General features: G+C 47.6%; 1 protein-coding gene across 2 annotated transcripts in view; it reads left to right on the top strand.

Annotated features, from left to right (window-relative positions):
* Positions 1-22,780, top strand: part of PCDH19 (protocadherin 19) — a 58,510-nt gene that overhangs the window by 13,559 nt on the left and 22,171 nt on the right. Inside the window, exons 3-4 of one of the 2 annotated variants that reach the window (XM_050310459.1) lie at positions 13,251-13,309; positions 16,660-16,829. In XM_050310459.1, coding sequence (XP_050166416.1) covers positions 13,251-13,309; positions 16,660-16,829 — 229 coding nt within the window. Of the gene's footprint in view, positions 1-13,250; positions 13,310-16,656; positions 16,830-22,780 lie in introns of both variants that reach the window. The other variant, XM_050310458.1, reaches the window with a different exon arrangement.

The raw sequence follows: 22,780 nt of genomic DNA, 5'->3' as shown, positions 1-22,780 counted from the left end.
TATGCTAATGCAGTGTGTTTGCTCATCTATTAGAAGGATGATGGCTTTAAAATAATAACATTTATCTTTGGCAGCAGACCTACAATAGTGCACTCCGAGTACAATTTTGTGAAAGGCTCTGCAGATGTTGCCTCATTCAATCTGGGTCAAAAAGAGTGCTTAGAATCATAAAGGTTAGAAAGAGATCAAATAATTTGGTGGTTTTATTGCTGAATAATGTACTTGGAAAATATCATTCACCGTTATTAGACTAAGTGAGTACAGAAAACACAAGGCTCAATAGTCATTTCTCAGTATTGGCTGATTTTACTGTTTTTATAATGTAGCTAAATTCCCTGTTATTGATTCTAGCATCGATTATCGATCTGGAAATCTAAATGTATGTGATGGTGGGAGCGCACGGGAGTTGGACAAGCAGGGAATTAGGCTTCCACACCTCCCTGCAGTGCCTGGTGGTGGGCAGCACACCCTGGAGGAGATTGAGGCTGCTTTTGGGGAGCTGTCAGGGTTCTGGGAGCTGTTCTCTCAAGCAAAGAAGAAAAAACAGGAAAACACCCATTATGCGTGTTCTTTTCCATGCCTGAGAGCTTATGTAAACTTGGTGAGACAAACCCAGATGGGCTGGGACGCCGGCACCAGGACGGGGCTCGGAGCCCACGCCTGCGCCTCCCATCACCTGCTCCCTCCTGGACTTTTCATATTCAGATTCACATCTGGATGCTCTGGCAGGGACCCAGATTAGGCTACATTCAGTAAGCAAATCCGCACGGCTGTTGGCTTAGAAACAGTATCCAAACCTGTCTGCCCAGTGAAACACTTTTCCAGGCGTTTCCAAGTGGTTCATCTGCTTTCTTGTTCCCCCCCAGTGTGGCTGTGTTCCTAATCTGAGGGAAGTACTGTGCTTGGACTGAGATCTCTCCCTGTACAACAACTAATTGCAGGGGTTGGGTTAGTGAGAGACCAAAGCTGTGTCCCATACGGGCTCTGCATCCCGTGGTGAGCCCATGGACCAGAGCTGGCAGCATCGCTGTGGGAGCCGCTGGCTCCTGCCGGGCTGGGGCTTGTTCAGCCACGCAATGGATTCTTTTGTTTGGAAGAAAAAAAGATGAATTTTGGAATATGTTCATCTCTTGTTCTTTGCACTTAGTTGTTGTCAGCATTAATATGCCATTAACACATGCTCATTAGGAGGAGAATGATTGTACCCTGCAGAGTATGGGGGAAACCTTCATTAGGCACTAACATATTGAACTGAGCTGCAAACTTCACTTGGGAAAACTGGGGAACGTTCTGCTCAGCATCAAGTTTCTCTGATTTCTCCTTGTTGGTCTGATAGAAGCACCTCATCTTCTAGCATGTGTATTTGGCCAGGACTGGGGGATGTGCAGGAGAGCCTGGGCTCAGCCTGGGCTCAGGCTCCAGCGCTGAAATCCTTCTCAGGACCTCAAATCCATCTTCCCTCAGATCTAAGATGTCCTCATCAGAGCTTATATTGGCACACAGTGAGGACACGAGCCCATGTCCCCCCTCCAAGGGCCCTGTTGGCTCTCCAGGCTTAATGAGATGAATTCTTCGCAGAGCTGGGAGATGCTCTGGGAACAGATTTGTTGAGAAAGGAGGTGCCATTTCTACATCCTCGCTTTTCACACTGTAACGACGTTTTAAGCGTTCATCTGGCCTTGCTGCCTCCAGTCTGAAGCCATAACCTGCCATGTGTGACAGGGCAATTGCTCGCCCCAGTAATGATTACAGCGGAGCCCGGCGTTGTTCCCTTGTTTGCTCGGCGCGTGGCAGCTCGAGGCATGTGCATGGTGCTCTCTTAAAGTCAATCAATAAGAATAATTGCAAGTTCAGGTGGGGGTGAGAGAAGAAAGGGCTGTAGCAGACAAATATTTGCCGATTAAGACCCTGTTTACATGCAGATGCCTCTGTGATAGGTAACAAGGGACGTACAATAAGGACCATATGTGGTGTTTAATCAGAATTTATTCTAAATGGGGCGATTTCCTAGATTTCCACAGAGCTGGCAGCTGTACTCTATATTAAAAGTGAACGTCCCTGCCCTCTCTGCGCTGGGGTTTTGCAGGATTTTTTAGTGTGGGTGCAGTCTGGTCCCATCCCCCCTTTGCAGAGGAGAAATGGTGTTTGTCATGCCTGGGTTTCCTGTCATGAATGTGATGAGAGCACAGTCATGTCAGGAGCTCAGGAAGGTGCTGGAGGAGGTAGCCCCTTCTTCTTATGCCCTCAGCAGCCTTAGGAGCAATAACGCTGGGCTGAGTGGTGCCTGCTGCCCACAGGACAGTCGGTGATTGCAAGGGTGTGCTGGAGCTCCAGCCAGTTGTGGGGAGACCCAGTCTGCAGGCTGGAGGGTCTCTCTGTCTTCAAAGATGAGAGAGGGCTAGAAGTGCCCACCCCCAGCTCATGTTGCCTTTGGTGATCTGCCTCCCTTTTGTCATTGATCCTGAAACCTAACAAGGAAGTGTGCCAAAACCAGAGAGGTGACCCACGATCATCTGTCCCTGACAGGGAGGGGAATGAGGTGTTGAGGTGAGATACCACCACGCAACAGGTCAAGCGTGTGGAAGCTTTTCAGTGTCTACCAGTGCCATCGTTAGAAGTACAGCACCGTGTCCTGGTGGCTGGCAGGGCAGACGGACGCTCCCGCCGTTGAGGAGGCAGGTCGGTGGCTGTCCTGGCTCAACCCAACCTCTCCATGGTTGTTTCTCCTCCGACCCCTAATGAAGTCCCCCTCTCAGCCTGCCGTGCTGTCTGCAGGCAGAGCAGCCACAGGCTCCCATCTAATTGCGTCTCTCCCATGTTGGAGATGTGGCGGTGTCCGTTTGCTGGATGCTGCGTGACTCATGTAATCACCATGCGAAATGCATCATTCATAAACTGTTTAGTGCGACCTTTTGTACAGTAGCACTAATTATTATTATCACAGAAGCCCAGTAAACTAGACTAGTAATTATCAGGGATTTATTTGAATGGACAGCTAAGCTATTCTTGGCAAGTTAGTCAAAGCAGTTGTCATGACAGCCACACAAATGTGTCTTATGAATTGGGTTAATTAGGGTAATTAATAACTGTTGTTTTGCCCTTTTTAACAAGGTATGGCTTAGACACTATCAAAAAATAGCAATTGTACCTAACAGAAATAGTCTTCTTCTAGCAGCATCCTTCACATCACAAAATAAAAGTAGTAAATACCTGTTGAGTTGTTGTTTCACAAAGAGATGTGTCATGCATCTTTCTCCTTGAGAAAACACAGAGGGTTAGAGGCTCTGTTGTAATTTTTCTGCTGTACTTCCTCTCCTGGGCAGTATTACCTGGAGACTGATCATCATCATTATTGATATTATCATTATTTATTGCACTGCTGGGCTGCACTGAGCCATTGTCGCAGAGAGGCCTCTACTGTGCCCAGCTCCTTGTGAGTGGTGAGGGCAGTCCCAAGGTGCTTCTGTCAGTCAGAGCAGGCCCCACAAGGACTTAAAGCCAATTTCAAAGTCATGACCATAAATTATTGCTGTTTTGCTGATGCATCGTCACCATCGTCATCAGGACAGCGGGTGCCAAGTCGCCGCATCCTCGCTCAGCAAAGCATCTGCTTCTTTTGAAAGGACGGTTTTGCTGAAGAAATGGTTTGATTCTCATAGAATATTCCGAGCTGGAAGAGACCCATGAGCACCATGGAGTCCAGCTTCTGGCTCTCTTCAAAAATCACACCATGATTGTCGTGGTTGTTGCTGATACTGAGCAATGGTGATCACTAAAGCTCTTAATAACCAAATAGCAGCAAAAAGCCTCGAAAGGAAAAAATCCATAGTCCCCATCCCAGGGGCATAGCTGTGTGCCTCACAGAGGGTTGTAGCCTGTGGTGGTGCTGATTATTGAAAATGGCCCAAGATTATGGATGCATCTGAGGAATATTACATAAGTTTCGTAGGAAAATGACCTGAATAGATGAGTGAAGGCTCTGGCTGGTTCTTCAGCTGCACCGAGCCCTGTCTATTTATATCACCTCTGGGCTTTCAAAGCCCTCTTTTAACTAAAGCTTATTTGATATTGCATGTCTTTTAAAAAGAAAATAATAATAAAAAAAGAGGAATAAAAAAAAAAGAAGGAAGGTGGGGAAAAAAATGCCTAAAGAAAAACACCTCTATGAAGAAGGTAGGGTTTTAATGAAGAAATATTTTATACTATTCTCCTACAACCTTAGGGCTAATAGCCTGGAACTGGTACTTTGGCTCCTTAAAAAGCCCAACAAGACAAGCCAATTACGGCCTCTGAAACATTTTTATTTTTAGTTCCTTGTAATAGCAATTTATCCTTGGCTATGGTACATTAACTGGAAGGAACAAGAAGTAGTAAGGTTTTGGCATCTTTGTAATAACCAAAGGGCTATGTTTACCAGGCTGTTAATAACATGAGGTGGCTGTGGGCAGGGGAGAGGGCAGTGTGGGAATGGGGAGAGGGGCATCCAGGTCTGATCCCCTAACCTGGCACGTGCTTTATTATCATTTATTTCCCTGCAGTTTGTTCTGGGAGAACACAGGTTCCTGGTGGGCTGAATTCCTCGGTCGTCTACCATCTCTGAGCTGGTAGCGTGGCTCAGAGGGGAGGAAAGGCTCTTTGGAGGGTGCTGGTGTGTCCCCAAGGGTGCTGGCACCTTTGGGAAGCAGTGGATTTTGAGGGGGGATGAGCTGAGCTGAGCCAGGCTTCGCACCTGCTCCCCACCTGGACTCTGCCCATGGTGCTGTGGTGCCAAGGACAGCGATGGCAGCGGGAGGAGGGCTGGTCCTGCTCAGGTTTACAGCCAGTCTTATGGCTGCAGGGTAATTTTGTGGGCTGGAGAGCTGTGTTTTTCTGCCCAAGTACGTAAAAAAAAAAAATTAAAACAGGGGAAAACTGGTTTTGATAAAGAGTTTTGTTGTGAGCAAAATTCCCTCGAGGCTTTGAGTGGGAGCTGCCTGAGGCTGTCCTGATTGCAAGCCTTCCCAAGCAATTCCAGATAAACAGTGTAAGTGATAAAACTGTGAGCACGCAGGACAGTGTTTGCCTTGGTTTTATTATCCACCAGTGCTGGGGGATTTTAGCTGAAGCCAGGTGGGAGCTGCTGGTGTGGAGGTTCCACTCCAGAGCTGGGTCTGGCTGCGCATGACTGTGTGCCCTGGGCACACGTGGGACCAGATCCAGCCTCTGGTGAAGCCATAGCATGAAGATGTCTGTGGGGTGTGTAGGTGATATGTGAAGCCCTGTCTGCTTGCCCAAAAATCAGAAGAAATGGGCTTTGCACCGAAAAATGGGACAGGGCCAAGGTCCCCATTCCCCCTGACTGCCCTGGAACTTGTGCACACTCGGGGATGCATCCAGCGGGGTGACCAGCCTGGCAACTCATCACTCTGATGTGCAGAGTTGGCAGCAGCATCTCACACCTCCTCTATTTTTAACTGAGCTGCAATGATTTTTGGTTTTTCTTTTTTCTTCTTTCTTTTTCTTTTTTTATATTTGTCTTTTTTTGCGGTGACAAATCTGTGATTTCTCCTGTTCCCTACAAAACGCATCGGCCTGACCTGCCTCTCCAGAAGGTGAATGACAAGGAGTTTTATTTAGCCCTAGCGATGGGAATGTTTAAAAAAAGGTTCATCTGTTATATTTGTTTTCATTCCTAATGGCAGGAGGCAGGGAAAGGACAGTTCTGAAAGGTTTTTTAACAAATCTGTAAGTCATGCCCCATTACCCTGGGGCTGCTGATTAGATCCAGATTGTTTTTTGCACTACTTAGGGAGGGGTGTAGTCTGTGCTGGGAGCTGCATGCATGGATCCATTACACATCTGAAAGTCCCAAACATAGGTGATGGGAGAAAAACCTTTTATTAGGTTTATTTGCTTTATATCCCTGCAGGGAATTTTCCTTGGTGTATTGAGGCAGCAACCCAGTGCAAAAGGCTGTGCCCCAGGGGACCAGCAAGCTGAGCCCCCTGCCCTTCAGTGGGCACATGGGATGGAGACATGGCCCCCACTGCCCCCAAATCCCTCCTGTCCCAGCCAGGGGGGAAGCTCTGGGCAGCTCCTGGGGCATCACCAGACTCCTGGATGCTCTCAATCCAGAGAATGTGTCTATAAGCTCTTCCTTAGAAAGCCTGCCTCACTTCTGGGCCAGTATTTTGATTTTCAGTCGATTTTGAGGGGAGGTGTCAAACGAGTGCTTGCCCCGATCATTCTGATGGAGGGACCTCTGTGCCATGTCCACCAATGAGTTCTGGGTTATAAATGCCATCTGGATGTAAGGCAGATTTTTAGGATTACATTTTTGCTCTTCATAACCATACTGTGTATATCTGATCTGTTGACAAATCCAGCTGGGTGATGCTATTTGTGGTTTTGTAGGGTGCAATTTTGGCTTTGTTGTGTGTTGCTGCTCTTGGGATTCAATCTGGGGTTTTAATCCTATACCCTTTTTTGAAATCACTTCTCAGCAGCTCCTTTCCCCTTGCCTTGGATCAATTTTCAAACAAAAAATGACAAAGCCTATATTTATTTGAGGAGGGGACAGGAGTTCAGCACGGATTAGTGGGATAACTGCACTGTAATAGTCTGGTTTGATACTTCTGCTCATTCTGATGTGTGGAGTGATGCTAAAATCACTCTCCCAGTGATTTCTCTGCAATGCTTTTTATTTCATCAAGAGAAAATGGAGGCTGGACTCTTTTCCTTCGGTGTTTAATAAAGTCCATCAGAACCAAATGCCCTTTATTTAAGCTGCAGTAGTAATTAGAGGGTTGGTGGTGTTAAGTAGCCATAGAGTCTAGCTCTGAGGAATGTTCATTGTACCTCATTAAATTTGAAATTACTGCTTAAAAGACCAGAAATAAATATTCTGTTTATATTTCGGGGATAGTAAATCTAAATGGATGCTGTGTTTGCACATCCTTGTCTCTGCTCATTCCTGCTGAAGCGAGCGAGGCACTGCTCCAGTAGACTTAGGCAGCAATCAGAGTGTCTGCAAAACAGCCCAACCCCAAAACCAACCCTGGTTTCATTGATCAAGGGCAGGAAAATGATCTGCTGTATTACATCTAATTATAAAACATCAATATCAGATGCTAAATGCACTTACTTTTTCGGAGACACTATGTTGGTAGTTCACAGTTTGCAGTCTCCTGTATGAGAGGCTTTGGCAGCAAGCTGGGTATGGGGAGATGGCTGCAGAGGGAGATGCCAGAGGTCAGGTCCTTTCAGCTCTTCCAGGTGACTGGCTCTTAAATGCTGCTTAGAAGCTGAATTGCTTCATGTTTTCCTTCCGTCTTGCCTGGGGCTGTTGACAGTCAGAGGTGCATCCTCTGCCCCTCTCCCCCCTGGCTTGTGCTGTACCCATGTAGCTGGAGCTACTCATGGACTCAGGTGGCTAGATGGGTCCTTTCCACAGGCCCCGAGCCTATGAGGGTCCCAGAGCCACAGCATAGCTTGGCTGTTGGAGGAGAGGGTGGTGGGCTGCTTGGGGGTGACACAGGCATCGCTCTCCCCACCATGTCCATCAGCATTTGCTGACTTTCCCCCACGGTGGAAGCCCCAGTAGCTATTTGGGTGGAGTTTGCACTGGTGTTTAACCCAAAACCTTGAGGTGCTGCTGCTCTTACATCTCTGACACAATGCCAGGAGGTGCCAATGCTGAAAAGTCAGGAAATAGGAAATACAGGTCTGCTCCCTGACACACCTTCCCAGGCTATGGCCACGGTGCTCAGACCCTCACACGCGGTTTTGGATGTCGATGCTGTCAGTGCCTGAGCTGAGCTGGTGGTGAGTGCAGGGAAGGAGAAGGAGAACTCCTCAAGTGGGTCAGGCACTGTGTATGGTCACCGGTCCTGGCTCCTGACCCACGCTCTGAGGCAGCAGTGGCCTCGTGAGCAGCCAGTAGCACAGGGGCTAATTACGTGGCATCACACACAACGGGGGAAAATCTCTCCTGACGTCCTTTGTGATCTGCTCCCAGCCCGGAGCTGGATCTGACGAGTCTTCTACCGGTGTGCAGAGAGAGACCAGCTGCAGTGCTGGGTGTGAGAGCATGAGGACCAGCCTGGCAGTTCCTCTCAGGGCCAGGGGGTTAGGTTTCCATGGGGTTTCATAGAGCGCCTGCTCCCAGCGGGAAGGAATCTCAGACCGCTTACTTATTTCCCCTGGGCTAAATAAGCAGCTTGGTAAATGATAATGACTTTCCCTCATTGCTGATGCATACTTCATTTGACCTGGGCCCTACTTTGAAATTTTCTGTTTCCCAAGTGCAGCTGGAGTGTTCTTATTTAATTTGCATGAATTCTATATCACCCACAATATAATTCAAACCATAAGAATTAAATGCTGGCGAGATCTAATAGGCAGCAACAGCTCTATTGCAGATGCTGGAGCCTGTGATTGAGTGGCCCATGGAGAGCAGGACCGAGGATACAGAAGGACCAGGAGAAGCGGTCTTGTAAGCCCTACCCTTCCCACCAGGGAGGCCCAGTGGATTTTTGGGAACAATTTGCCATTTCTCTGGTCCCCTATGATGCCTGCAGCATGGAGGGAAAGTCAGGAGACCAGTGCTCCAGGTGAAGATGTGCAGGTTGATGCAGAGGATAAGGAGCTGTCGCGTGTTTCTGGAGGACTTTCTGAAACCCAAAAGGAGAGATGCACATTGCAGCCTGGGAGAAAGGTCCACTTTGTTTTTTAGTAATATAGGGTGACATGCAAGCTTTATTAACAAGGCACGTAGAGGAAAAAAAGGCTCAAGGGATAACCCTGAAAAAGTGGCGCTAAATGTGTCATTTTTATGAAGCTGATTTTGTGAAGTGTCCATACATGCTTTGGCAGGAGGTTGCAGCAGGTTTACAATAATTTGTAGAAAGATAGAAATGTTTTCACCCTGAAGTGAGAAGAAGGGCAAAAAAACCTGCATTGAGATGCTTTAGAGTCGTCTTCTGAGGCAGAGACTGGCAGAGGGATGGATACCTGTCACTTTGGCTCAGGAGAGATGGGTCTGGCTTTGAGCAACTGTGGACTTTGCTGGGGGCTGGTGTGTAGACTGAGAGACCAAACCCTCCATCAAGAGCCTGGATCCAGATGCAGTGGCGAAAGATGGATTTTCACCTCCATGGATATTGTTCTGGAAAAAAAACACATTTGAAATAGCTGAAAAGAGGGAAGAGTAGTAAAGAACCAGATCCTGGGCATTTGCCCTGAGGCAACCAGGCTACACAGGCATGGCTGTGCTGATCTGAGCCTGCTGGCATGGCCCAGGCCACATCTCTTCCACCCTGGGGACCAACCCCAGCCAGCATCCTCTGTTTCTCCAGCAGTCCACAGCAGTGGTCGTGTCTGGAGTTGTTGCAGCCTGCTGACCTTTCCACTGGCACTTGCATTAATTCCCCTTAAACCACCTTTGAATCTTCCGGGATTCATTTCTGTTTCTAAGGCAGAGTGAGCAGTTAGAGGAGTGCCCTGTTGCTAACAGACCTTTTGCTGTTGGGGAAGTCACCCCCATCAATATCTGAGTCAAGAGGAGTTGTACTGATGTTTGTGTATCTTTTTTTCTTTTTTTTTTTTTTTAATTTAATGGAATTGGCAGTCCTCAACTGAAAGCAACCACTGGGGGAAAAAAATATTTAATATTTCCCTCCTCATTGCTGAATTCTGAGTGTGTCTGTTGTTGTATTTATATTTGTGTTGCTAAGGCAGCGGTTAAAAACATTTTTCAAATTAGGCACTGGTAAGCCGTATGCCGAGCCAGGGCTCTCTCTTTGGTGGCATTGACACCAACACTCCTGCATCTGGAGAGCAAATCCTGAGCCCGGAGACCAGCAGGGTTCCTCTCCTCCCAGAGAAATTCAGGCAGAGACCACAGACTTTATGCTAGGTGTTTATCCAGTGCTTTCCAATGTCTGGAGTGTATTGTTTATTCATAGCACAGAGACTGAGGGGCTGATCATGACAAGTGTGAGCGTCCTTTATTTGTGTCACAACGAGCAGGAGATAAGAGTTGGCAGCGTGTTTGGGAGGTCCTTGCCATACCCATCTCTGAACATGGAAAAGAGAGGCTGGACTTGGGGCTGGGCTCCGCTTTGATTTCTACAGGAGTGATGCTGATTAGTGAGAAAGTGACAGGTTGTTTGCTTTTGCCAAAATAACGAAGAAGATGAGGGCCAGCCTCTTGATGATGCACTTGATGAAGAGCACACTTTTCATCAGTGCCAGCCAGCCTTACCTTTTCCCTCTTTTTTTGTGCTTTGAGTTTGTTCTTTGGGTCTCATTAAGAGAGGGAGCGGAGCCTTTCCCAATTAAAATGTTGACATGTTGAAGATGCTCTCCTTCCCCATCATTTTGCCTCTGTTTGTAAGTGATTGCACCTTGCAGAATGAACTAGAATTAAATCAAGTGAACTTCGATCGAATAATGCAAGCTATAAAGCAGCCGTTCTCCATGAAAAATCTAATTTCTTTTTTATTTTTCTGTTTTGATCCCCTAGTCTGCATGGAGATAACCTTGACAGATAACCCCATGGCTAAGGAAAGGTCTTGCAAACTGCTGGGCTGCCCCGTGCACCAGCAGAAGTGTGCTGGTGTGGGCAGGACAGGCAGCTCGCACCGAGAGTGCAGACCCTCAGCCCAGGGGAAGCGGATTTCCCATCCTTATGGTCATGTGGCTCCTTGCTTTGTCTGAAATCTGGAAGCAATCAGGATTGCTCGTGCTGTGTCCAGTGGACGGGGCATTCGAAGCCTGGGAACGGATGTTGTGACCGACCCCGCGGGAACACGCTGGCTCTCACGTGTGGATGTCCGGGCTTGCATCAGTGACGTGGTGCAGAGCAGCCCGTGCAGGGGGGCACGTGGGGCGGGGAGCTGACAGGAATGACGTTACTCCAGGCCATCAGACATAAATCATGGGGAATTCACTCACTGGCGAATGGTTTCAGTTGAGCCAGGTCTTCTTTTTTGGTCTGAAATCAATAGCAAAGCTCCCAGTGATGTTGCTCAGAGGGGGACTTAGTACCAGGTCTGTATCTGGGCTGTGGCAGATGTGATGGCATCATGTGAGGCATTTCCTCAGCCTGCAGAGGGGTTTTGGTGGCAGTGGTCAAGCGTTCCCTGCAGATGACCTTGGGTACTCCTTGTCCTCTGAAGCCTGGGTCGTGCGGTGTCAGTGCTCTGAGCATTTTAAAGCTCTGTGATGTACCTGTATATATTAACATTTGTTGTCTGAGTCCTCTGGCCCACCTGTTCCTCTCCTGGTTTTCCCAGGGCTGAACTGTGCACATATAGGGATGAAGGTGATGGAGGTAGTGGTGGGTACAGGAGTCTCGCTGCTGCCAGGCATGGCAGTGGGGCTGAGAATGCAGGAATGGAACCAGCTGAGGCTCTGGGCTTGTGGGAAGTGTTCCTATGTCTATGAGTGCTGGGTGATAGAGGGGGCTCCCCAGTGAGCAAGGATTGTGTGGAAACTGGCTCTGATCCCTCCTGCCCTACACTGCTCAGCTACCCTCAGTCCTTTTGTGGGGCTGAGATCTACTGTGCAGCTGCTGGGGCTGGATGCTGTGGGGTTGCATCCCTCCCTCTGGGATGGCTGCGTCAGAGCTGATGGATAAACACAGGATCAGGTATTTTCTGCGGCATTTAAAGTCTTGAGCATCATATACTTTAAAAATACATGTGTCTGTTTGCTCCTGAGCTCTAACCATCAAAGTCGTCCAGCAGGACTGAGGATGCAGGAACTGCAGGGACCAGTAGTTTGTGCAGTAAATCTCCTGCGTGACTCTCCAGCAGTAATTACTGTGTGAAAGTAATAACTGAGCTGTGCTGAGTGCTAGGCCAACTCCCCCAGCTCGCAGCTCCTCGCATGTTTCTCTCTGGGAGGTTCCTGTTTGGTAAATTAGATATTGTGCTGTACTTCAGAAAAGGTTACACTTAACCAACGCTGCCTTTGCTTTATTATCTTGGCAGAGCGGTGTAACCTCTGCTGGGGTACGATTGGATTTCACGTTCGGCTCTGCTGCAGTGGCTCCTCTCCCTGCCTCCTGCCATTGTGATTACGTTAGCAGCAGACTCTGCTTTCCTTTATTTATTGAGACATTAAAGATGCATGCATTTATTTTTACCGTGTTCATAATTGCCATAAAAACAGGCCATAGTATCCCAGAGCGACTCTTTGGGAAGGAGAACAACTATGGGGATGGGGTAAGGAGGAGCCACAGCAGAGAGGAGGCAGGACATGGCTCTGGGGCAGGTGAATGTGCCCATTTCTGTCCTGAGGGAATGGTGCTGTTGTTCTAGAGGAAGGAGGGCAAAGTCCCACCACATGGCATCCACTGTGACTCACCATGCATCTCCTACCACGCCCTACCATGCCAATACCACTGCATCCCACCCCACGGCTCCCATCATATCCCACCACGAAGCTCCCACACATCCCACCATGCAACAGCTGCTGCATCCTACTGCACAGCTCCCACCATGTCCCACTGTGCATCTCCCACCATGTCCCACCATGCAGCACCCATCACGTGCCCCAAGATGGCTCCCACCATGGCCTTCTGGTTGCTTTTTTTTTGTTCTTTACCTGCTGCCAGCACCAGAACCCTGGGACTGTGTAATCTGAGGTTAAAAGAGGGCGTTTTGAGTGCAGAGCGAGTTAGTGGGTTTTGCTTGCAAATGACAAGTCCTTTGACTTTTCTGCCTACTTTCACTCCCCTCCAACTTTTAAGCATGTCACCCATTGTTTGCTTTTTATTAATAACAGAGCCCACTGTCTCTGCAAATGAAATGAGGTAAAACAAAGAAAAGTACCGGCATTAAGTTCTCTGGCAGGGGATTACCTTGCTGGCATTTACATATCTATGCAATAAATATTGTAACATGTTAATTATACACTAATAAGAAAAATACCTTTTGAACTTTCAGTCAAATTGACACACACAGAACTGAGTCCATCTGGGAATTAAAAGCAATTAGTTTTGTAACAGAGCATAGTCACATTGTTTCTTCTCTGCAAATTGTTCGGTGGTCATCAGCCAGCCTTTCTTTCTGGTGAAAGTAGGTGGAAAGACTAGCAGGAACTGGAGTTTTCCATGGCTGGCTCTGTCCTGCTTGCGGGGGCCTGTCCCATGGTGTGATGCTCCTTCCCTCTTGTGGGGTTTCATCCTGGCCCTGCAAACCTGACTGTTCCTGGTCACAGAAATCAGACTTGTAACCATCTCTGTTTTCTTTTCCTCCTTCCAGACTGAAAACTACTCCTTTGATTCCAACTACGTGAACAGCAGAGCTCATTTAATAAAAAGGTATGTAGGTTTGCTTGGAGGTGCTTGGGTTTGCCCAGCCAAATCTCCAGTGTTTGATGCCCTTCTGTACTGTGTTATATACTGCTTGCTTATTTTAACATGCAAAACTTTTCAAGAGTGATCATTTGATTTTAAAAACAGTACTTATGTCCCATTAAGCCCCCCCTGCTCTTGGTTGGCAATAAAGGAAAATCTTTTTTCCTTCTCTTTGGTTCCTTCACACCAGGAAGGTGCAGTGAGTGGGGTGGAGTGCTGTTACCCTGACAACTTTCAAATTCTGAGAGTTTATTCCATTTGACTGAACAGAAATAAAAGGGTAGATTTGAGTGGGGGAGTCTCCCTGCCATGTAAAGCGGGGAAAATTTAAAAAAAGTTGTTTGGGGGCAGGTAATTGGGTTGTGTGCACACTTAGTCTTTAGTTTGAATACCGAGACAAACAGCACTTGGCTGAGCTGGTTTCTTCCGTGGGTAAAAAGAAACAGTTCAATTGCAACCTGGCAATTGCCTTTGGGGATTTTAACCCTTTGGATGAAACATTGGTCTCCTCAAGGCTTAGCAGTGGCGAGGAAATGTCTCTGGGAGGTTAACGCCGGGGTTATCTGGATGAAACCCGCTGGACTGTGTTAAACTGGAGGTGAGCATCCCCCCGCGGGGCAGGAGGTGAGGTTTGCCGCTGCCTCCCGGCGACTGCCGAGGCAGGGAAAGGCACTGACACAGCACGATCAATACTCATCAGGAGCCGCCGCCGCGCAGGGCTGGAGGGCCGGCTCCCTGCGCAGGATGCGGGCGCAGGAGGTGGCCGGCAGCTCTTTGCCCACCTCCCCTCTTCTCCCCAGGGACCGGCCGAGGTGTGCGGCGAACAAGCCATGCCCGTGCCCCTGCCCGTACTCGGTGGCTCTGCAGAAGCCGTCGCTGAAACAAGGGTTTTACAGAGGGCAGGAGCCGGCTCTGAAGTGTTAAGATCTGATCTGAACAGTAAAAATATCCAATTATCTGCCTGGCTGAGATTCCATTTGTTTACATCTTAAAAATCTGAGGAGTAAGGGAGTTGCGAGCGCATTGTTTGAGCAGCGCGGGTTCAGCCGGAGAAGGGCAGGTATATTTGCCCGTGTGGCTCGTGATGTTTAACGATGCTAATGCGACTGCGAGAGTTGGCTTGCCTGCACCACGCTGCTCCTCGCCAGAGTGTCTTCAGGCATGCTGAAAAAAACCCAAATCTATTAATCTTTCCTCGTTCACACCTAAGATAAAGGCAAACAGCGCTCCCGCCTGCCGCAGCGGGGCTTACTCCGAGGCTGTATTGTTTGGGAAATGCTGCCGCCGCCGATTCCCCCAGACCTGCCCATCCTTTAGAGAAGTGTCAGCCGCGGAAACATGTCGTGTGGCTGCTGCATTACGGTCTGGTTCACTGCGGGGAAGATAAATGCGTTGTAACACGGGTTGCCTGTGCATTATGAACAGCAGCTCCGTGTAGGACAGCGGTTCCCCTCGCTTTCTACCTTTGTCTTGTATCTTAAGTACAACGGGTGCCAGGAATGCTGTGCAGACATCTGAGAACAAAAATTATTTTCTGTAACATACTGCGGCATCATTTTCATCCTTTGCCTTTATGAAGATGTTTTAGCTCTTCTATTTTTGGTGAGTGAATCTCCTCAAATCCACCACTTAATTAATCTATTTGTACTTTTCCTGTTTTGTCTGCCTGCCTCTCTCGCTCATCTACACACACACAAATGAATTGTAGATTTGTAGTGCTTTCTTAACTTAAAAATCTTTGATGTAGCCTGGAATCAAAGTCAGTGGCTTCAACAGGGACATCGTTATTTAAAAGGTAATGTTTGAAGGTTTACCAATTTATATGTATTTCAGAGCTCCCCCCTCACGTGCTTTTGCAGAGCATCAGATGGTAGGTGGTCTGCTTGGTTTCCGTGGAGACACAAAAGGGCTTTTCAAAGTAATGAAAATCTCCAGCTCTTTGGGGCTTTGAAGCACAGGCCGTGTCTTCCACTGATGTTTCACACCAAACCAGCCAGAGAGAAAGTTCGGAGTGGTGGGTGCAGGTGGATCCTCCCAGTGAGTGCAGATTTCCCATGTAGATTTACATTTCCCAGGAGTGCAGAGTGGGTGTCCCAAGGGACACCCCCATGGCTGTGCCACCCAGGGTAGGTGCATTTCAAGATGTCCCTGATGCTTGCTGCAGCCCAGTGTCCCAGGGCATTGCCCCTCCCAGGGCACTGGAGAGCAGCAGAAGGAACCTGAATGCATCCAGAAATGCAACTCTTCATAGAGTCTAGAATGGTTTGGGTTGGAAGGGACCTCAAAGATCATCTAGTTCCGCTCCTCTGCCATGGGCAGGGACACCTTCCACTAGACCAGGTTGCTCAAAGCCCTGTCCATAAGCACTTTCAGGGATGGAATATTCACAGCTTCTCTGGGCAACCTGTGCCAGTGCCTCACCACTCACACAGAGAAGAATTTCTTCCTAGTATCTAAATCTCTAGATCTTTCTTCTTTCAGTTTAAAACCATTCCCCCTTGTCCTATTACTATCTGCCCGTGTACAAAGTCACCTTCCCTCTTTTCTATAAGCCCCCTTTAGGTACTGGAAGGGGCTCAAAGGTCTTCCTGAGGCCTTCTCCAGGATGACCAATCCCAGCTCTCTCAGCCTGTCTTCGTAGGAACCATCCCTCTAGCCTGGGAGCTGGGTACTATGGCGTGATGGAGCTGCTTAGCCCTTGGGGGAAATCTGGGAGCAGCTCAGCCCTTGGGTCTCCCCAGGAAGTGGATGTGCTTGCAGGGGCTGTCAGGGATGTTTGACTGTGTATCATATTTCCTTAAAGCTGTGTGAACTTGGACCCAGAATCACTGGCCTATTTTTAAAAATAAGAATGGCATCATCACGATGAAAAGAAATTCCCATTTCTAGGAAGACTTTTGTTTTCAAGCATTAAGTGATTAGGATTTGACCTGTAACCTGAAAAAATAGAGTTTAAATCCCATGTCATTTCAACATGAAGTAGTACTACATGGGGGAGTCAAGTTATAGAAACAACTGATTTTAATGTATATTTTTAAAATTTTAATTCAAAGCCTGTTTCACTCTCAGCTTCCATAAGACCCACAGCAGCCTGACTGTACCCACAGGCTCACACCATACCCACGGGCAGAAGGGGTGGTGAAGGCTGCATGCTGTGTTTTGGGGTGCAGAGGTGCCGAGCAGAGGGTGCTCCACTCACATCCCCAGCTCTCCATGCCTTCGGAGCAATCCCAGGGACCTTCCCTTCCCAGCTCGCTGAGGTGTCAGGGCTGCCTTGTCCCACCCAGTAAGTGACAGCTGTGTTTCCCCAGCAGCTCCACGTTCAAGGACTTGGAGGGGAACAGTCTGAAGGACAGTGGCCATGAGGAGAGCGACCAGACAGACAGCGAGCATGATGTGCAGCGGGGCCTCTACTGCGACACGGCTGTCAACGACGTGCTGAACACCAGTGTCCCTTCCATGGGGTCCCAAGGCCCTGAGCAAGGTGAGCCACTGCCCTGTGCCCTGGGGGGCTGCCCATCGCCCCCCAAATGACCCATCCAGTGTCTCAGCCTCAGTGGGTGTGCGATGAGAATGCTTAGTGCCTGCTGGGGATAATGCTGTGCATCATCAGAGGGCTGGGTAGATATAAATTAATCTTCATGCCCCGCCTGTCAGGTAAGCAGGCAGTTAGGATTATCCTGTTTCACAGGCAGAAAACTCAAGGCCCTGAGCATCTGCCTGACAGTGAGTGAGCGAGTGGCAGAGTTGGGATTAAGGCAGGAATTAGGGATGCTGTGTCCAGGGCTGATCCCTGCCCACACTCCCCTCTGGAGCACTGAAGGTGTGCCCTTGTCCACACACTGCTCTCGCCACCGCTGGAGCTTGTACGCAGGCGCTGTGTGGGCAACTTTTCCAAAAGGTCAGCACAGCATGTAGGCAATTAGTCAGACATCCCACGAGGGATTAGCTCAGGCCAGTGGGTGAGGGTTTGCATCCTTTCCCTTGCATAGGCGGCAGGTTTCAGCTCTTACCATCCCCATGTGCAGGGGTGAAGCCCTGCTCTGAAATCAGACTGGTATTAGCTAGAGGAAAGAAGTCAGAGGAGTTCAGCTGAGCCCAAGTGTCGTTTGTACTTGGGCATGAATGTCGCTTTTAATGTCTGAGGGATGCAAACATCCTATGCAAACATCCTGTCTTTTTCAATTAAGAAGCCTGAATGCAGTTTGGTGCTCCAGCGCAGGGGAGCCTCGGGGCACTTGGCTATATCTTGAGATAAGCTGTAGCTGAGGCTCAACTGGAAGCCCCACTGCTAAAAGACTTAAGGATATGAAAACAAAATGCTGTGATTATGAACTGGTCTTCAGCTGTTTAATTCAATTCATGGTAAACATCATTAAAAGCCTTTGTTTTGCTGTCATAAAAGAGTCAAACGGGGGAGAGAGAGTTCTTGCCATCTGCGCCACCGAATGTGGTTTTTTTTCTGGAGAGAAGCTGATCGCTGTATTAATTCTCGATAGAGTCTGTTAAATGGCCGTAGTTAACCCTGTAAGACTCCACAAGGAGGGGAATGCAGAGGTCACCTACCCATTCCACGCTGCCAGCCACACTAATTGGAGAGGGATGGCATCCGCAGCGATAATGTATTTCCAGACAACCCTACTGTGGCCAAAGATGAAAAAAATTAAACATTTATACAACTGTACAGTGGCAGTTTAATTCTCTGCAGACCGGTGCCGTGTCAGAGAATGCGGGCTGATAGCTATCATTTATTATTCTTCTACTACAAAGAAATGCTTTTTCATTTCGATCAGGAGAGGGTTTCCTGAGATGCGTTTGCAGTAAGGGATGACTGTTGGAGCAAAAATGTTCATAATTGATTCCCGTCCTGGTGAATGGTCTGAGCAACATCTGTTAATTTTTTGTCACATTTCTTCAGCAAAAAAAACAATCTCAATGGACTGCAGATAGGGTTTTACAGGGATTACATTTCTGATAAGTCTGCATGCCGGCTCTGATAACAATGCAAATAAGTTAAAGAGGATGAGTTGGAGGCAGAGCTCATTGGTACAGTCAGATGGGAATAAATATGGTTCACTCCACTGTAGCATGAACTCCTCGTTGCATGTAAAATACACCCCAAAAATCAGGTGTGTTTCCAGAAGGCAACTTCCAAAAGCAACCTCTGTCTGTCTCCCAGTCCTGCAATGGCTGGGGGGATTGGTGCTCCTGGGTCTGGCTTATTTCTGGGAGGAAAGCTGCATTGCCATCCAGCTGCACCTGCAGGCAGGTGTGCCAGGGCCAACTCTCCTGACCCTTGGGGCCCACGCTGTCTTGTGCAGACGAGCACAGGGGCTGTGACATTATTGGGGTGTTGGTGGAGCAGTGAGAGGAGCAGCACAGGTGGGAAAGTTAATAGGCAATGTCATAGAAGCTGAAAAAAAGGGTAAAGAGAGTATTTTCTCAGCTGATTTGTCAAGCAGAGACTGCAGAAAATAATCAGGAAAATCAAGATGCTGAGATGATGGTGATGACAGCGGTTCCCACATGATTAAAGCGATGGTTTTGGCATGGTAATTTTCACCCAATTTTGGGACAGAATGGCAGGGTGGAGAGAAAACACAGGAAGATCAAAGACAAGGATGTGCAGGACCAATGGCTGACTATTGCCCCAAATACACAGTCTGTGTCTGAAGGGCAGCCTGCTGGCTCATGTCCCCATGCATTGCTTTTGCTTGCTGTCCCTGCCCAAACTGCATCTCATGCAATCCCAGATAAATGGGGTGGGAGAGTCATTTTGGTTGGAATTTGCTTGTCAGTGGTAGTGATCTCCTGGCTGGGAGCTGGTGAGGTGCTCCTTTGGCCAGTCTTTGCTGGCCTTGGACTTCAGCTTATGACACCATGAGTCCTGTGTGGATGGCCAGCTCTCAGAGTTTGTCCCACTAATTTGTGAGCCTTTATCTGCTCAGTGGGTAAGCCTGGATCTGCCAAGGCAGGCAGTGGTTGGCAGAAATCCTTGTAGCTAGGGCGTAGAATACAATCCCTCTGTGGTGGCTCAGAGTGGTTAGTGTGGACCTGTCCGGCCAGCCTTTTCCTACTGAGATGCTGGATTTCCTGCAGAAAGAGGTAGGCTTGGATGGGTCCAAGCTCCTTTGTCTTCTTAAACCAGTGCATGAGCTGGCACTGGTGGTGGATTCATGGGCATGGAAGCCCCAGGGAGCTGCTGGTGCTTCGCTGTCCTGGTGCCACTCTTGGGTGGGAGTGACACCAGCTGCCAGTCCCGCTGGCAGAAGCCCTTTCTCCTCCTTTGGGAATGACCTAGATTTCCAGAAAAATGGCAAACCATAGTGTGGAGAGCGTTGAGCTTTAGTAGGTAGCAGTAGGTCATCAGAAATACTGCCTGGAGCTCAGCCACATCGCTTATTTTCGGAGCAGGACTTCTGCCCAGTCCCTCTTTACCTCAGGATCTTAATTATTGATTATAAATTCATCAGATGAAAAGATGGCTTTAATTGCTCTAATATGTACCCAATTTGGAGTTCATTATCGCCCAGAATTGTTTTCCCTCCCTTGCTAATTGATACCAAATGGGATGCAGAGGAAGGCGGGCACCGGTGCTGCTCCACCTTCGGTGATTGCCTCGCTGCCATTTAATTGTTTGTTTATTTGAGGAGGTGTTAAGCGCTGCTAGAAGTTTGTATGCATTCTTTTCCTAACGGCGTCCTCAGCTGAACTTCCAAAGGGATTTGTCTGAGAAAGGGGTTGCTTTCAATTGGCTGTTGGATCTCGGCAACGTTTTGGGTTGACTGGAGAAGTCTATTGGAGGATGGGGATAAATCCTGGGGTCCCCCTTCGTGTCTTGGCCTATTTCATTGCAAGATGGGGTGGATTTTCTCACTTGTCTTGGTGTAACCTTGACTCGAAGTCCAGCACTGGAGGGAACTCTTGACTTCCAGCAAGGAGCTGAAGCAAGGAGACCCACCTCCACTTTGCCTCTGTGGACAGCTGTGGGGGATGCCGGCGTTCGTGGGAGCTTTGCCATCAGGTTTGAAGCTCCTGACACCTGTTCCTCCCAGCAACACGGGGGAGTCTCAGCATGAAATGTTTTCCAACGCTGCAGTGTGGTGGTGCTTTTCCCAGGAAATGGCAGTGTGGACCAGATGTTTCACAGGGTAATTGAAAATTCCATTTTATCAGAAAGTGTTTGCTGTCAAAAAGTTTTATCTTTACTTCAACAAAGAGGTTGATTAGATCCCTCAGGACCTGAATTAGCATCTTTGAGGCTAGATGCTCTGTTTTGTGATTCAGGTAGTTATTCCTCCCTAGGTTTTGCTCATACTGGGATTTTTTTTTCTTTAAATCCCTTTACCCTCTTCCAAACATAGTGTTTGTGCAGGTTTGGCTTGTTTTCTTTGTGTGGATGTATACGAGCACCTAGATCTGCTTAAATGCATTCTATTACCTTTTTCACCTTGCCTTGGGCGAGAGCCATTCTTGTACACTATAAGTCATAAGAGTTCTTGCCATCACAAAAATCAGAAAGGAAATATTTCAAATATATGTTTTTAATGTTAGAAGCAACAGATTTCAAACTTATCTTAATTCCCAGTGCGAACCATCAACTGTAGAAAGAAAATCATTGGTCCAATGAGGCAGTGATTTGCTGTTTAAGATAAAAATAGAAATAGAAAATACAAAAATAATAAGCACTCACTAATCATAAAAAAGGCACTGTTAGAAATGGTCCCCACAGCCATAAAATAGTGGAAAAGCTTTAAAATCAAAATGAGAGGGTTTTTAAGCAATGTCAGTAATGGATCTCTACAGAGAATTGCTTCTAAAAGCATCACTTCCACTTTTCTGGTGCCAGATCAGCAGTAAAGGTTCGCGTGAAATGTCATCTGGAAAGACCTGATCCTGCATACATTTCCACATCTGCATAACTTTGCTCACAGAGGTGGTTTAATTGTGTCAGAGTCCCATAAACTCTAGCAAGACGAAGAGTTCTTTGAATAGAAATGAGTTATATTTAAATGGTTATGTTAAGTCATCTTTATACTGTCACACAGTATAGAAATAAGCTTTGGACGTGAAGCAGAATTGGGCACATGATATTCACTGAAACTTTTCTTGCTGGTTGTATCCCAAATTACTCACATATGTCATCATTTAGGGGATCAGGTTTTATCTAGAATATTCCAATTGGTTCTTATGCTCATCTCCATACTATCTGGAGATAGTTGTGCATTTCAGTTGTAAATTGAGAACATGACTAATGTTATTAACTGGAGGCAAACACAGGTATTAGAAACTGTTGATTTTTTAAGCTGATTTCCAGCAGTCGTTCCACCTGCATCTCCATTTTACTCTGCAGAAAAGGCTTTCTGTAAAGCTGTATGTACATGAAGACCTAAGTGACATATTCTAGGGCTTTGGAGGCTGCATTTCCCTGGGACTTTCTACAAATTAATAAAAATACCTACTTTCTTGTATTCATATATGCAGCACTAGACATAAAGTATGACATTCATATGTGAGTGACAGCACATCCCTTAAGATGGATAAATGCTGTAAGCTTTCTTTGCAGGGCAATGTCAATTATTACAGCTCTCCTGATTTCTGTATTATTGCATGGCTCTCTGGTAAAGCAGCCTCAGTGAGCTCATGGTGCTCCTGCAGTGGCCAGCCTGGAGGGAACAATCAGCTTCTCACAATACTTTGAAACCCCAGAGAAGGATTTTTATGACGAGTGGGTAAGCTGGGCTTTAGGAAGAGGAGTTGATTGTCTTATGATTCCAGACTTTTAAGTGATTACTTGTTGAGCATCTAAATCAGCTCATGGATGGCTCTGTGGTGGTTACTCATGCTTTTGTACATATTCTCTCCATCCTCCCCAAACTCCTGCTGACATTACCCAGCCAGGATTATGGGGGAACATAATATGTTTTGTTAGGCCAGTGAATGTAACTTGGAAAAAATTCTGTCAAGATGCTCAGACTAATGAGTCTCTCTTCAGGATGCCCCTCGTTGTTGCCAGGTGTGTGGTGCTTAGCTCCTTCTGCAGAGGGTGTTGTGGACAGGCAGAAATGGCAGGGGGACAGGCTGCCCCATGGAAGGGCTCAGCTCCTGTCACCACCACGTTGTGTCACAGCAGGGCAGGGCAGTGGTCACTCGAGGAGGTTTAATCCATGCACAGACATTCTTGCTGGCATGGACAGATCCCTTGTTGCTCTTCCTTACTTTTGCAGCTTTGTAACTTTGAGCACAGCTTGGAGAATTCCATGCTGGATAGTGATGGCGGGGCAGGGGTGACACTGAAGTCATCTCTGTAGCAATGAGTGAAGCAAATCCCTTTTTGCAACAGCAGAATTAAATAACAAACAGATGTGCAACCTCCTTTGTTTGCAGAAGAAGCATTATCCTATATCCCACATTCCTGGCACTCTTCCTTCAGAT

Source organism: Myiozetetes cayanensis, unplaced genomic scaffold (assembly GCF_022539395.1).
Source record: "Myiozetetes cayanensis isolate MyiCay16 unplaced genomic scaffold, myiCay2020 scf15, whole genome shotgun sequence".
NCBI lineage: Eukaryota > Metazoa > Chordata > Aves > Passeriformes > Tyrannidae > Myiozetetes > Myiozetetes cayanensis.
This window is presented reverse-complemented; position numbering and strand designations above follow the sequence as displayed.